Source organism: Cyphomyrmex costatus, unplaced genomic scaffold (assembly GCF_001594065.2).
Source record: "Cyphomyrmex costatus isolate MS0001 unplaced genomic scaffold, Ccosl1.0 scaffold302, whole genome shotgun sequence".
In the NCBI taxonomy this organism is placed as follows: Eukaryota; Metazoa; Arthropoda; class Insecta; order Hymenoptera; family Formicidae; genus Cyphomyrmex; species Cyphomyrmex costatus.
Genome location: NW_017277148.1, coordinates 277219 through 292324, shown reverse-complemented (window position 1 = coordinate 292324; position 15106 = coordinate 277219). Strand labels below are relative to the sequence as shown.

Genomic DNA, 15106 nt, shown 5'->3' with positions numbered 1-15106 from the left:
TTCTGTTAAGCTGATCAGAACTATGCGACCTTGAATTTCGTTAAAAAGTTAGCAACCCATTTTTTAAAATTATTAAAAAATGATTATTAAGCGCATATATCATTAAAAATCATAGAGAACTCTTCGTATCGTCAAAAAGAAGCAGGAATTATCATCAGAACTATTGTATCTAAAAATTAATTTTTAAAAAATTCTTAATTTTTTTTTATTATTCGAAAATTTTTTTTACATATCAGGAACTCTAGGCAATCGCAAATTGAAGCTATTAAGCCGCTCAGAACTATTCCACCTCGAAATTCGATAAAAAGTTAGCAACCCATTTTTAAAAAATGTAAAAAAAATGTTTATTGAGCGGAACTCTTGTTATTAACTATAGGGAACTCTTCGTCTCGTCAAAAGGAAGTGAGAACTCTAATCAGAACTCCTGAGTTGGGGTGCTAACATACTCAAATTTCTAAATACTTCAACAAAACCATTCCGTATGGTTTACATCATTTGCGACAGTTTTACCGAGAATTTTGCATGAACGTTGTTTATACAGGTGCACGCGTGATCTCATCCTTGGCATCTTTTTCAATACGAAACTCCACGAAACTCAAGTGAAAGACATGAGAAAAGACATTCTCCCAAACTGAACGCGAACGACACGTGATTCACGACGACGATTGAACGGCTTGAAGGAATTTATCGTATATATCGTCGCGTGGAGTTGTCGAGAGAACTTTCCGAGACATCGACGAGACAAACTCGGTTCGGCGAGCATTTTCTCGTGCGATTTTCGTCGATGACTATCGTGTTTAGCGGCGAGCAAAATACGATTGTTACCACGCGCTCGAAGAATTCGTGCCGCTTTTTAACAGGCACAAGTTGGAACTTGGAACGGCACGCGAAAACGCTGAACGATGCAAATTTCATCGAGGCGACGTGTTGCCAAAAGTTTTCACGGATGAGACGTTATCGAGAACGAGAATGATGTTGAGTCTCGTTGGTGCTGATCGGGATAATCCCTGTCGTCGCCACGTTGTCTACCGTCGCCGGCTGAAGCAATCCCGTGGCGGTTTCCGCTGCGAACGACTTTGTTATTGGACTCGCTAAGCCGAGCCAAATTGTGCAAATGTCGCCTTTAAGGAGAGAAAAACAAATAACGCGTATATTTATTGCTACACGCTGTTAACGTCAATAGTATGGGACAAAAGTCCGATTGCTGATCGAGTGACCACAGAAAAAACGACGACTCCGCATAAAAATTGAAATTATCAAATAAAATTGCTGTATATAAGACAAACATTTATTATTATAATTTTCATTGCCAATTAAAATAATAAATAATCGATATGTAAAGTGTCATTAATGATATTGATCTAACGCTTATTCTTCTTTTTCTATTTTAAGTTAGATACTCGCGAAAACCTCTTTCTCGATTGCGTAACGCGCAATCAATTATTATTCTTGCATGGAAAGAACGATTTTGCTGGAGCATCTAAAAATAGCTAGGCACACACGGAAAGAACGATTTCACTGAAGTATCGAAATATTTAGTTAGATATAGATCTGAAAATAATTTTGTTGGACCATCAAAATAATTCTTTCTCGCTTGCGCAATGCACAATTGCGACCAATTAGTCCCGCATGAAAAAAACGATTTTACTCAAGAATCTAAAAAGAGCTATAGATACACATGAAAAGAACGATTTTGCTAAAATATCATTAAAAAATTTAGTTAGAGAGAGAGAGAGAGAGAGAGAGAGAGAAAACCGAAAATAATTTTATTGAACCATCAAAATAATCAGTCTTTTTCACTTTCGCAATTAATAGTCTTGCATAGAAAGAATGTCAGAATGACTGTTAAAATATTTAAAAATAAATAGATACGGAAAGAATTTTGCTGCAAAATTGAAAAATTTAGTTACATACATACAGACCTGAAAATAATTTTGTTGGACCTGCAAATTAATTAGAGAGAGAAAAGTTCAAAAAGTTTTGATATTTTAATAATTAATTTAAGCGTTCTAATTATTTTGATGGCTCAACAAAATTTTTCGAAACTTCAACATTTTTCACTACTTTTCACGTTTTTGTCACAGGAAAAATTATAAAATCAGTACTTTATAGATTAAAATAATTATGCTGAATTTCCCATCAAGCTAATTATATAACAAATATGATAATTTTATGATAGTAAAAGAAATTTTAACATTCTAGCAATCAGTTCTTAAGCATCAAATAATTATTTTAACAGTCTAACGTAATTATTTTTAAATTTGTATCTCAAGTTAAATTTGCAAATATTTCAGCAAAATGGTTTTTTTCCGTTGGTTTTTCGCTTATCATGTCGTTGTACAATGATAAATATACATTCCATTATACACGCCATCTATATTTATCTATATTTAAAATACTATCTGCTGTGTGCCCTTTATGCAACATAGCTCATGAGTCTTTACAGAAAAATATCGTACATCGACATGGTGCGCGGATAAGAAAGTTCGTTTAGATGACAGATGATAAAATGTGCGACGGTATCACTTACACACAAACGGTGTTATGTACCCGTGTGCGCTCGCAATATTACCGTTGTGCATAAGCGATCACGTTCCATCGAAGATCGACAATACTTGGGTGCTTCCCGTTTAGTAGGGTTAATGCAAGCCGGTAACGATATTTCCATTTCTGTTTTCCACTTAATCCGCGTCATTGTGTGTCAGCGAGCTCGGTTCTCTGATTAAACTTGTGAGTTGCAGGAAACAAAGGAAAAGAAGTGCACCCAAACGGAATTCTGCCTAAATTAATATGAGATATTAGTACAATATAATATAAAAAGATATATTAATATAATATATATAAAATAAATGATGATTATATAATATTTTGTATCTGTATTAAAGGAGTTTTTTCCACCTTTATCGGTTTAAAGAATAAACAAAAACTATTTGTATGAAAGGTTTATCATATTATATAGCTCTAGTATTGTGTGTGCAGAGTAATTGTAAGTGCACTGTGTAAAACTTTTGTTATACATGAAAAAAGTAAAACTGAAACTTTAAACACATTCCTTTTGAAACCATGTTTTTTCTTGGTAGAAGTGATAACTCAAAAACTAATTAAGATAACCTCTTGGTTTTTTTGCGCATGTCTGGTACTAGAATTAAATTTTTACAAAAAAATTCAGTTTTTATAAACAAAAAATAACAGATTTTTATTAAAAAATTCAATCTTTTTTTAAATGTCGTATATTTTTTATTTTATACAATTAACGTTATTCCAGTGTCAGGGATAATAACATTCATAATTAATAAAAATCACTGGAATTTTATTTTCAGATAATTTGCAGCCATCGTGTAATGTATGGCAGTGTGTTTTTCTACGTAATGATCTTTAATTCAATCGTCATTTAGAAGCATTAAAATGCATCTTCTTCTAAATAAAAAAAATGTTGTGGCCATTTAAATGTTAAATAATTTCGTGCAAAAAACCCGTATCTTTCCATAATAGATTTTCTTTAAAAAATCAGAAAAATAACCTAATTTTACGGTCAATAAAGATAAAAACTTCCTTAAAATCCTTGTAAATATAATCCTTAAAAAATTGTGTTGATTTTATAAATATATTCGAGTTTCTTTGTGCCAAAATATGACATAATTTTGAGATATAAAAATAATGTATTTTAAACGTAAATTGTAAGCTAAATGATAAAACGTATTAATTTAATACACTAAATGTTTAATTTGATTTAATTAAATATACTTCTAAAAATTGCTTACAAATTGTAATAGTGTTATATTTTCCGTGTTATTATATTTATGTTACTTCCTAACATATATATTTATTTTATGTTAAATTAACATAAAAATTTAAGTGAACTGTTTGGTACACGTAAAAATGTAACACCAATTTTCAAACTGTGTAATAAAAGGGGCAGAAATTGGTTTCGCGATTCATCTTTCCTCTCCTTCTGTTTCCGACACATAATTACGTTAGAATCTATTCGCGTTATTCTGTAAGTTTGTAATTCAGTGAGTTTTAAAAGAAATTCACTGGAAAATAATATAATCTTTTCAGAAATGGAAAATTATAAACCAGAAATATCATCTTAAAAATAAAGATTCTTCAATTATGCAATTATATAATAAACGCGTAAAACTATCTAGAACCCAATTAAAATTAGGACCGACTCACGTTTAATCAATTTCACCGTTAGCACGAAAAGTAAATGGATTTTATGTATCTCTGATTGTAAATTACTCGTTGCCGAGTATGTCGCGCGCTTGAACTTCTACGTGATAAATGCTTCTCATTCGTCCGCACAGCTATCGATTTGAGCTAATTCAACTCAGCGCAAATGTCGCTAAAAGTTATGCAAATGAAAAACACCCACTTTCGTTTGTATATATTTTTTTAATAAAACAGAGCAGCGAACACTCGCGCGGCGGTACGAGGCTGCCATTGTCTCGCGATTTCGTCTCTGTTTCTATGCCGTTTTTACGCGACACGTGCGGTCGCCTTCAGTAAGCGCAACTCGGTTTATTTATTAATTATTCGACGATAAATCCTTATTATTAGCTTTCTCCACGAGAAAATTGATTCGGCGCGACGTAAGAAAGTAATAAAAGCTCTGACCTCGTCGTCTCATGCGTTGTCTTATTAAAAATATATACCATATGTCTCGGTAAGCACTCCTGAAAAAGCCTTTTTGAGTCGAGCCACAGTTTCACTTATCCGGCTAGAAGCGATAGTGTTTGAATATTTCATTATACTCATTTATGTGTGAATAAGCGATACTCGAGAAAGAGTACTCGAGAAACGAATGCGTTTTCAATTACGAAATTATTGCGTTTAGTTAACAGACGGGGTGTCTGTTCTGTTAAGCCATATCAATATTTTCACGTATTCATTTGTGTTTTTTGTCAGTGTTCATTCATAGCGATATCTAGTTCATTTAATATAAAAAGCAGGTTCGCGTATGATTGCATATCAAGGATATCGTGCTAATCACATATACATGGAAAGAACGATAAAGAATCTAAAAATTTATATAGCTAATACAGAGCCTGAAAATAATTATTTATATCGTCAAAATAATCATGTAAGACGCTAAAGCATGGTGATAATGTTACAAAATGTTTTGATAATCTAGCAAACAGCTGAGCGTTCTACAGAATTAGTTTAATAATCCAACAAAATTATTTTTAGATCTGTATCTAGTTAAGCTTTTAGATAGCAAGCAAAATTGTTTTTTTTTTTTCAGTTTATATCGAATGATAAATAATATCGACTGCTAACAAGACTAAGTCTGATGAACAACAAGCCTGGTAAACATATAAGTTTAAATTCGTACGAAGAAAATTCTGATTCTAATAATATTTTATAAATATACAAAGATTGCAGACGGATACAGGTACTTAAAACAAAAAAAGCCAATTTCTCTGAAACGTCTAAAAAAGATAGATACAGATCTTCTGAAAATAATTTGTACCATTAAAATAATTATATAGAACGTTCAAGCATGATGGTAATGCTATAAAAAGTTTCGATATTTTAGCAACCAGCTTAAACATTCTATATAATTATTTTAATGATTAAACACAATTATTTTCTGCATCTAAAATTAAATGTTTAGACAAGCAATAAATAATATCAATTACCAATAAAACTGATGAATTTAGTCTGATGAACAACAGTTGAATTTAAAGTAATGTCATAAAAAGAGTAATGATTCTGATATCTTACAATACTAACATAAGAAGATCGCAGACGGACATAGTAGCTACATGGAAGAAACAATTTTGCTGAAATATCTAAAAACTTAGCTAGCTACAGATTTGAAAATAATTTGTACCACCGAAATAATTATGTAAATACAACGTTCAAGCATGAGGATAATGCTGTAAAAAGTTTTGTTAGTTCAGCAAACAGCTTAAGGGTTCTTCATAATTATAGTTTGATAAATTAACAGTTATTTTTAGATCTGTATAGCTACATTTTTAGATGGAAAAATAGCAAAGTCAGTAAAAATGTTTTTTTTTTTTTCATTTATATTGAATAATAATAATATCGATTACCAACAAAATTGAGCCTGATAAACAACAACAGATAAGTTCAAATTCTCACAAAGAATAGTAATTCTAACATTTCTAAGTGTGTAACAAAGGATCACAGTTGTAACTACGTGGAAAAACCAATTTTGCTGAAATATCTAAGAATTTAGTTAGATATAGATCTGAAAATAATCATCTTGAATCATTATAACAATTATATAAATTGCTCAATAATAGTACTGTGAAATGTTTTGACATTCTAGTAATCAGCTTGAGCGTTTTATAACATATTACATTACTATTTTTAAATAATGTAGCCAGAAACTCAATGAAAAACACAGGAACAATAGGAACAGAGAAATAAAATATTTCAACCTATATCAGAAAGCGTCCATTCTATAATAGTATACATGGTTTCTGATAAGTTGAAATTTGTTATTTCCTGTTCCTACTGCCTGTGCTTTTCATTGTATTTCCGGTTTATGAGATCCGCTTCGACCGAATGTAGAATTTCCCTCATTTAGATTTTACATTATTTCTATTTACTTTAACAATAAAATTATTTTCAGACCAGCTAAATTTTTAGATACTTCAACAAAACTATTCTTTCCATTCAGCAAGGAAAATAATGTCAATAATGCTATAAAGAATGAGTGGCATAAACACCAGATAAAATTAAATAGTTAAGTTACTCACAAAGAGCAGTAATTCTAGCACTTTCCGAATGTATGAAGATCGTAGACGAACTTAGTTACACGGAAGGTATTTCAGAATTTAGCTACATCCAAAAATAATAATGTTGAACCATCAAAATAATTGTCCACGATGTTCAAACATGACGATAATTTACAACAAATTTTGACATTTTAATAAGTAACTCCAGTATCATTATTAATTATTTCATCCAACAAAATTGTATTCAGATTATTTAGCTAAATTTTTATAATAGATACTTCAGTAAAACTATTTTTTCTAAATATTGTACATACACATTATACATATGTATCTATTTATCTGCTCAAAATATTTGTAAGATGTGAGTAACTCAGCTAATTGTAAACAGAAACAGTAAACAGAAGCGATTTAAAAATCGTGGGCCTCGGAAATTTAAACGAGACTTTAACGGTACGAGTGAACTGCATAGAAGAAAAAAACGTCTACTCGTGTGAGGCACAATTGGACGCACGCGAGCCACAGCCACGTGTTACGATAATTAAGCGGGGTAATCGATAACGCGACGAATCAATGGCACAACGTCTCGGTTGTAACGGCCAGAAGGACGGACGTGTCCACATAGAGCCACAGAATCTCACCGCATACCTATATTATCCGTTTATACCTTAGGCTAGGAACGTCGTCGCCGTCAATTCATGCCTACGTAAAAAACGAGATTCCCCGCGACGCTGTCCTCGTTTTCCCTGGCTTCTCCCGGTCGTCGCCACGACGCGACGCACTGTGAGGGTGAAGGGAAAACGGCGCGCGACGCGGTGCGGATTCGCGCGAGTTCGCGCCGACGAGTTTACGTGCCGGTCGTCCCGGGATGGCCACCAGGTCGATCGATCCTCTCGCGTTCGCATTCGCGCTCGACTCGCGCTGACGAGGTTGTTAGGTTAGGTCTCGCGCGCGGGGAGCGGCGGGCCATCGAGCGAGTTAACGACGCCGACGTCGTCGTCGTCGTCGACGTATAGGATAAGGCGGACTGCGCGAACGGAAGCGTCCCGCGTTGCGTGGCCACGTCGTCCTCGTGTCTCCTGTCCGACGAAGCGGAATATCGACCGGCCGGTCGCGAATTCGCCGGAGCCGCGCGCGCCAAGGCGACGTGACCGGATATATATATGCCGCGGGTTGAAACGTGACTGCGCGTGTAATATACACCAATTTCCAATCTTCGGTCTGTTCTTTATCCTTGCACCAGACTGCACTAGAATTTGCCTCTTTGCTGTCACTTAAAATATCAAACGTGGGAAGATGAAGCAGTTTTGAACGTCGTACAATTCTGAACGAGATAAGACTTCAACCCAATTTCGAGGTTCAAGTTTTGGTAACCTTGGTCTCATTTTATCTGGAAGATACTCTAACAAAGAGGTACTACAGAAACCTTTTTGGGACGAAATCAAACCTTGAACTTCGAGAAGTGAATTAAAATTTAATCAGAATTGTACCACAGGTCTATTTTTTTACAGCTCAACTAGCGAAGTGGATATGCACGTTTCATTTATTTAGCTAAAGTGAGAAAAAAAAAGTTCTAATGCAGGAGTGAAGGCTCTACGTTTAAAACTATAGCTCTTACATTTATTTCATTTTCAATTCCAGAGAAGTGTATATTAGTTCAGCTGTAATGTAACAAAAAAAAGACCAGCTAATGACTTTTTAAAGTGAACGGGCGTTACAGCCAGAGCGTGCATTAAAGGGAGTGCTACGGTATATACGGAAGCCCTTTCCAGAAAACAGACGTGTCTAAAGGATGTCAAAAAACCTTTCAGGCGTGTATATCTTTCGGGACACCCGCGTCTAAAAGGTGTGTGAGAGACATCACAAAGAGATCCACCAGACAATGCGTATTGTCTGGGTTAAGCAGTCAGACATAAGCAGTAAGCAATCAACATTTTTGAATTCGCTACGGCCTACGTTACCCGCCTTACGGTCTCTACTGCGATTGGCTGGTTCATTTTTCAACACTTACGTTTTACCGTTCAAATTATCTGGCGTGCCATAGCCATTACACGAGTATACATCGGAACTTCAATCCAGGGCACTGTCGCCCGAGCGCGGCGCCCGAAACACCATGGACTCTAACCTCGAAAGAGGCGTCCCTCCTCCTTTCTCTTTGTCTATATCCCTCCTATAACGACGAGAGAGGAAAAAAATCTCGAGAGCCCGCTCGCACTCGCGCACTCGCGCACGCTGACGGAACGGAGCAACGAAATACACCTACCTACAGAGAGGGGTGAGGAGGGGGAGCGGCTATGGTGCCGCGCGCCTATAGGCCGTGGCACGGCCGGCAAGTTACGGCGCACATCCTCCTCGGAGCACCGGCGAACGCCGACTGTCCGCGTCGTCCCGCGCGCGTCGGCAGCATTCACGACGACGTCTACGAGCGGCCAGCTGAGTCGAGAGAACCGCCGCCGCCGCCTCCACCTCCTCCTCCACCGCCACCACCACCACCACCACCGCCGCCGCCGCCGCTGCTGCTGCTGGCCGCCTCCGTGGCTGGCCCCGTCCCCCGTGTTCCGCGCTCGCTACCGGCGGCGAGTACGCGTTCGCGTCCACGCTATTCGTATCTCGATGGCACGGTCCGGCACGATTACGACACACCCGACGCGAGCGGCGCGCCCGCATCCGGAATCACCGACGAAACCACCAGGCCGTGGAGCCGAAAGCTCCCCCGGTTGCGCGCTGGCCGAGAGCACGCGCGAAATACCGCGCTGTATTATGGGGAACGTCGTCCCCCGCGTCTCTCGGTGAGAGTGAGGATCGAACGGAAAGGGGTAGACCGGAAAGGAGAGGAGGCGCGCCGATGAACCACGACGGTTGCGATCGAGTCACTTGCGCCGCCACTGTCGCCGCGCTGCGGCGGGGTGGCGCCACTGCACGCGCGCTGCTTGTCAGGCTGTTTTATCGGCGGTTAACGCGTTACCCTCGGAATTCCTGGAATTCCGTGCTGTATGGCGATTAGTTCGTTCGAATCATTGGAATTCTCGGAGATTCGATAATTTTATAATTACACGCTGCAGAAATGCGATGTTCTGTAATTTGGTTTTTTCTTTTTTTTTTTTTTACTAAGAAAATTAAAAACTTTTTTCATGTTTGATTGTTATTTTTCAAGGAAAAATTAGAATTAAAATCTTGATAAAAGTTTTTTTGTGAGTTTTTTTAATATAAATATCAGAATCGTTCTGAATTTCTGAATAAATGGACTTCTTCTTAATAAATAATTAAAAGATTTCTTAGATTTTTTAAATAGGGTTCGAATCACTTTTCAGAAGTGCCGAAAAAGTATAACGTATACATCTGGAAGTCGATTATTGTTATCTTTAAATGATGTGAAAATTACAAAAATGAGCGAATTTATTGGGATTTATAATTGTATAATGTGTGTTTAACGCCTAGTAAATTTGCTCACTTTTATTCTAAAATAATTTGCTCTGTGTGCAAAAAAATAAATAAAAAACATTTGAAAATGAAATACCAAGCTTTTATTTTGACCCAGGTGGAAAAATTTCGCCAAAATTATTCCACGTTTGAAATACTTTTCAGTAAAATTTCAAAAAAATTTCATTAAAAATTTCAGAGAAATTTCAATTTAATTTCAGTAATTTGTCAATATATGTTAGCTGAAAAATTTACTTTTAACGGAATTTCAGCAAATTTCAGCAATTTCGTTAAAATAATGTTCCAAACCCTGAAATAATTTCAGCAAAATTTTTTACAAAAGATCATCTTATATTAATTTTAATTTACTTTTTATCCTTCTTTTTATCCTTTGCATTTTCATATTATATTAATCAGTATATATGAAGCGCAACTTGAAGATGATCGCTTGAAGGATCATCTCTTGAAAATACGAGTACATATATAATTTTTTCGTTACGGCTCCAATGTACCGATCGATTTTTACAGCATCTCGCTGCAGCTGAATGCTCCATGATGCGTTATTACAATATTACATCAGAAACACCACGATGCTGACGACATAACCGAGCGTGCATGGATTGTAGCCACAACGTCACACTGTTCGAACATATATAAAGCGACCCAGCAAATGATCACATTTGTAGTACGGTACGTGTGCCCACGTGTGTCGTGTCGTATATTGTGTGGTAGTTTGTGCGTGTCCTATACAATACGTGAAGGTGCTTTATATATACACTTACGGAAAATAAGTTTTACACATCGAGAAAATAAAATTCGGAATCTATAAAATTTTATTTTATACTTGACAACTAAACGTCGCTAAAGTTATCGCGATGGGAACCCTCGCGAGATACTTGTTTCTTATCGAAAGGGAAAAAACGGGGTCGCCCGATAACTTTGTAGCGATGTTTAGTTGGCAGTATATAGAATAAAATTTTGTAGATTCCGAATTTTATTTTCTCCGACTTGCATGCACGTGGCATCAAAAGAAGGCGATATTTGGCAAGATGTGCGGAATCTGGGCACTATTCGGGCTGGACAGACAACCTATGACCTGCATCTGTGAGAACTTCGATAAGATTTCACACCGTGGACCAGAAGCATTTAAAATAGAGTTCGATAACAGAGTCAAAGTACGTTTTTCGAACTGTCGAATTTTGAATTCTTTAAAATTTATTATTTTTTCTGTTGATGTTTCTTTTTTTTTTTTTTTCGAAAAAGAGCTACGAGTCTAATATAAATTCGTTTAATATAAAACAAACGTTTCGGTCGGATCATTATTATGTTTTGTATTAAACGAATTTATTAGGCTCGTAGCCCTTCTCTGTATTATTATTTCTTTTCTTTTTTGCAGAATGGATATCTGGGATTTCATCGATTGACTATCGTCGATAGTCTTTATGGAATGCAGCCAATGAGAATCCATAAATATCCACATTTATTTCTCTTGTGTAATGGAGAGATATATAACTGCGAGAGAGTAAATATGAAGCTTCTTCTTACTGCTATCTTCCTTGTGTGTGTTTTGTTAGTCAAAAAATGTTCTGTTGCAGTTACAAAAGCAACATCAATTCGAATACTCTACTAAATGTGACGTGGAAGTAATCCTGCATATGTATACCTACGCTGGTAATAGTGTTGCTCAGTCATTGGACGGTGTATTTACATTTTGTCTGATGGATGTCTTAAAGAGAAGGATACTAATAGCCAGAGATCCATATGGCGTAAGACCTTTGTTCAAATTATATTCGGATGATGGACAACTGGCTATCTGTTCAGAAAGCAAGGTGCATTGATAACAGATTATTTCTTCCCCCCCCCCCCCCCTGATCACTAATCTATAATTGGGACATATAAATCCTAGTGACTGTAATTGGAACAGTTTTCTAATTTTTAAATAATTGTATTTGGAATAATTTTATGTTTTATAATCTTGTTTTTCACAGTTTTGTTTTCTATTTATGTATAATTATAAAGTAAATCATTTTAATCAAGAAAAAGATTCAATACAAGTTGTTATCAGTAAGTTTTAAAAAAAAACTATGTCAATTGCAAAAAATTGTAGTCCATAGGATAAATTTTATTTTATGTTCAAAATCAGCATAAAAAATACAGAAGAATTGGTCAAAGTTATGCATTTAAAATCATTGTCAATCTGTGTCGATATATCATGCTATATTTCTGCTAAGTTTAAGAATTGTAGTTTTTTATATTTTATTCAAAAATTTTGAAACTTCTGAAATTAATAACAAAAAACTTTAGTAAGTTCCAAGGCCCTTATATTCCTTTAGCACAAATTATGTATATGCTTTTGATTACAAATTAAACTCCTTGCTAATTATGCTATTTTATATATACCTATATATATAGTTTTTTATTTACAATATAATGTTTTAGGGTCTGATGGCAATATCGAAACACATAGACAGCAACTGGACACTAAAGCCATTTCTTCCAGGACATTATGAGGAATATGAAATTTTGCAAGATGGTCGAACTAAACTTCTGGAGAGTTGCTGTTATTTCAAACCCGGCGATAAACCTTCATTCCTTCCATATGTCTCTTGGAACGGTGAGATAAATTATGATTGATTCAATTATCATAAAATAAATTTATATATTATAGATAAATTTACCGATTAATGTGCATCCTGTATACCGAAAGTATACAAAAATTTTATATTTTATTTATTACAGCTTTGATTTCAAATGATGTTCATGGCAACATCCGAAAGCTGCTGTCAGCTGCTGTGGAGAAACGATTGATGGCAGATAGACGGATAGGATGTTTATTGTCAGGTGGATTAGATTCTAGCTTAGTTGCTGCTTTACTAGTAAAGCAAGCGAGAGAACATAACTTAAAATACAAAATACAAAGCTTCGCGATAGGTATGGATAATAGCCCAGATATCATCGCTGCTAGACAGGTTCATGAAAACTTTAGCACTTTATTTCTTTTTTCATTGATAATTGCATGAAGGTTGAAATTTCTTATGTATTTTTTTCTTATGTAACAGGTTGCAGAATACATAGGAACTGACCATCACGAAATTATCTTTACGCAGCAGGATATAATTAATGTACTGGACAATGTTATATATTCTTTGGAAATATACGACATTACTACTATTCGCGCTTCAATTGGGTGAACTACTTTATTTGATCTTGCAATTTAGTTTCCAAACTATTTAATGTTACAAATTTGAAAGTCATAGGAAAAGATAATTTTGCATGTAATTTTTTTTTCTTTTCTTACTTTTTTAGACTAAAAAAGATAATCTGCTACATCGTTAAATAAAAAGTACCTTTAATTTATTTTTCATTAGATATAGAAAACGTTTCTTATGGAGATGCTTTATATTTACGATAAAAGTTGTATAATGGTGAAATATGCTGTAATACTGAAATTTTTTACTTATAGGATGTATCTTATTTCAAGATACATAAAACAAAATACCGAAACGACTGTGATCTTTAGTGGAGAAGGTGCGGATGAGTTGGCACAAGGCTACATTTACTTCAGAGATGCGCCTGACGCAATAGACGCACACAACGAATCTCTTAGATTGTTACAGGATATATATTTATACGACGGTTTGAGAGCAGATAGAACAACCTGTGCCTTCAGTTTGGAACTCAGAGTTCCGTTTTTAGATCTTCAGTTCACTAACTATTATTTATCGTTGGAACCTAGTAGTAGACAACCACAAGGTAGAAGATTTAATCGATTTAAACATTAGGTCTATTCTTTTTAGCTGTACTTATTCATTTTTTTTTTTTTCAAAATTAAAACTTTTTTTAAAGAGTCAAGGATTATTGCTTTAAAAAATATACTTATTGTTACTAATGATAAATATTACAAATATAATAAAATTATTCATTAATTTATAAATAAAAATTTTGGTAAATACCACTGGTAAATATTATTTGGTATTTATATACACAGATGGAATTGAAAAGCATTTGTTAAGATCTGCGTTTGACGGAACTGGTTTACTGCCCAACAATATACTTTGGAGACATAAAGAGGGGTTCAGTGATGGTGTAGCTTCCATAAAGAAATCTCTTTTCCAAATAATTCAAGAAATTGTAGAAGATCGCGTTTCAAATGAGGATTTGGAGAACGCGTATACCAAGTATCCCCATTGCACTCCAAGAACGAAGGAAGCATACTACTACAGGTAATAAAATAGAAATATCTTTTTTCAGTAAACTTTCTCATTATTCAACTGAACTGGATAATGTATTATTCTTTTTGCTTTTGTTAGAAATATCTTCGAGTCATATTATAAGGGACAAGCGGAAAGTTTTACACCTTACTTCTGGATGCCACGTTGGGTGAAGGGCGTTACCGATCCTTCTGCGCGATTTATTAAACATTATGCTGCAAACGAAGAAAGTCTGCTTACAACGACTTCAGGAGAAAAATAAAGATTAAGAATATGCCAAATTAAAATGCCAAATCTTATAGGACACGTGAGAACACAATAGGAAATAATAAAAACCTTTAACGGCCTAGCTGAATCTTAGATGCCTTTAGAGTACTTAGAACACTTACATGGAATTGAAGAAATAAACATTTAGTAAACATTCAGTCTACAATCGTTCACTGTGCGCTCAGTATACTGCGTATTTTGATTATATTTGATTAAATATTAATATAAAATATCGAAAGTTTGTGCCTTCGCATATCCTTATATATATATATATATATGGATATATATATATATAATAAAACGTGCAAAAAACAACGATATTCTCTAATATCGAATTATTTCCAATCAATATATTGCTGTATCAATACTGCGTATTTTGATGCATATTGATACAAAATATTGATAGTCTGTGCTTCTCTAGTAGTATATAAATTCACACAGAGAATTATACAAACACCTAAGACCCAGCTAGACCGTTGAAGATTACGAATGTATATATAT

General features: G+C 34.9%; 1 protein-coding gene across 3 annotated transcripts; it reads left to right on the top strand.

Annotated features, from left to right (window-relative positions):
• The first annotated feature begins 10821 nt into the window (after window positions 1–10821).
• On the top strand, window positions 10822–14715 carry AsnS (asparagine synthetase). Of its 3 annotated transcripts, none has more exons than XM_018542039.1 (10): window positions 10822–10888; window positions 11159–11302; window positions 11524–11649; window positions 11723–11956; window positions 12567–12741; window positions 12867–13096; window positions 13187–13314; window positions 13591–13880; window positions 14116–14350; window positions 14438–14715. In XM_018542039.1, exons 2-10 carry the CDS (start codon window positions 11177–11179, stop codon window positions 14598–14600), a joined length of 1707 nt encoding a protein of 568 aa, XP_018397541.1. In that variant the 5' UTR covers window positions 10822–10888; window positions 11159–11176; the 3' UTR covers window positions 14601–14715. The 3 variants fall into 3 exon arrangements, with proteins under 3 accessions (XP_018397541.1, XP_018397542.1, XP_018397540.1); XM_018542040.1 differs by having other exon boundaries at window positions 10830–10888; window positions 11112–11302; XM_018542038.1 differs by lacking the exon at window positions 10822–10888 and having other exon boundaries at window positions 10990–11302.
• The last annotated feature ends 391 nt before the right edge of the window (window positions 14716–15106 follow it).

Excerpts from the sequence above, each read along its gene's own strand:
- AsnS (XM_018542039.1), top strand. The coding sequence starts at position 11,177 with ATGTGCGGAATCTGGGCACTATTCGGGCTGGACAGACAACCTATGACC. Across the intron at positions 13,315-13,590 it reads ACTATTCGCGCTTCAATTGG|GATGTATCTTATTTCAAGAT; the intron begins GTGAACTACTTT and ends TTTTACTTATAG. Across the intron at positions 14,351-14,437 it reads AAGGAAGCATACTACTACAG|AAATATCTTCGAGTCATATT; the intron begins GTAATAAAATAG and ends TGCTTTTGTTAG.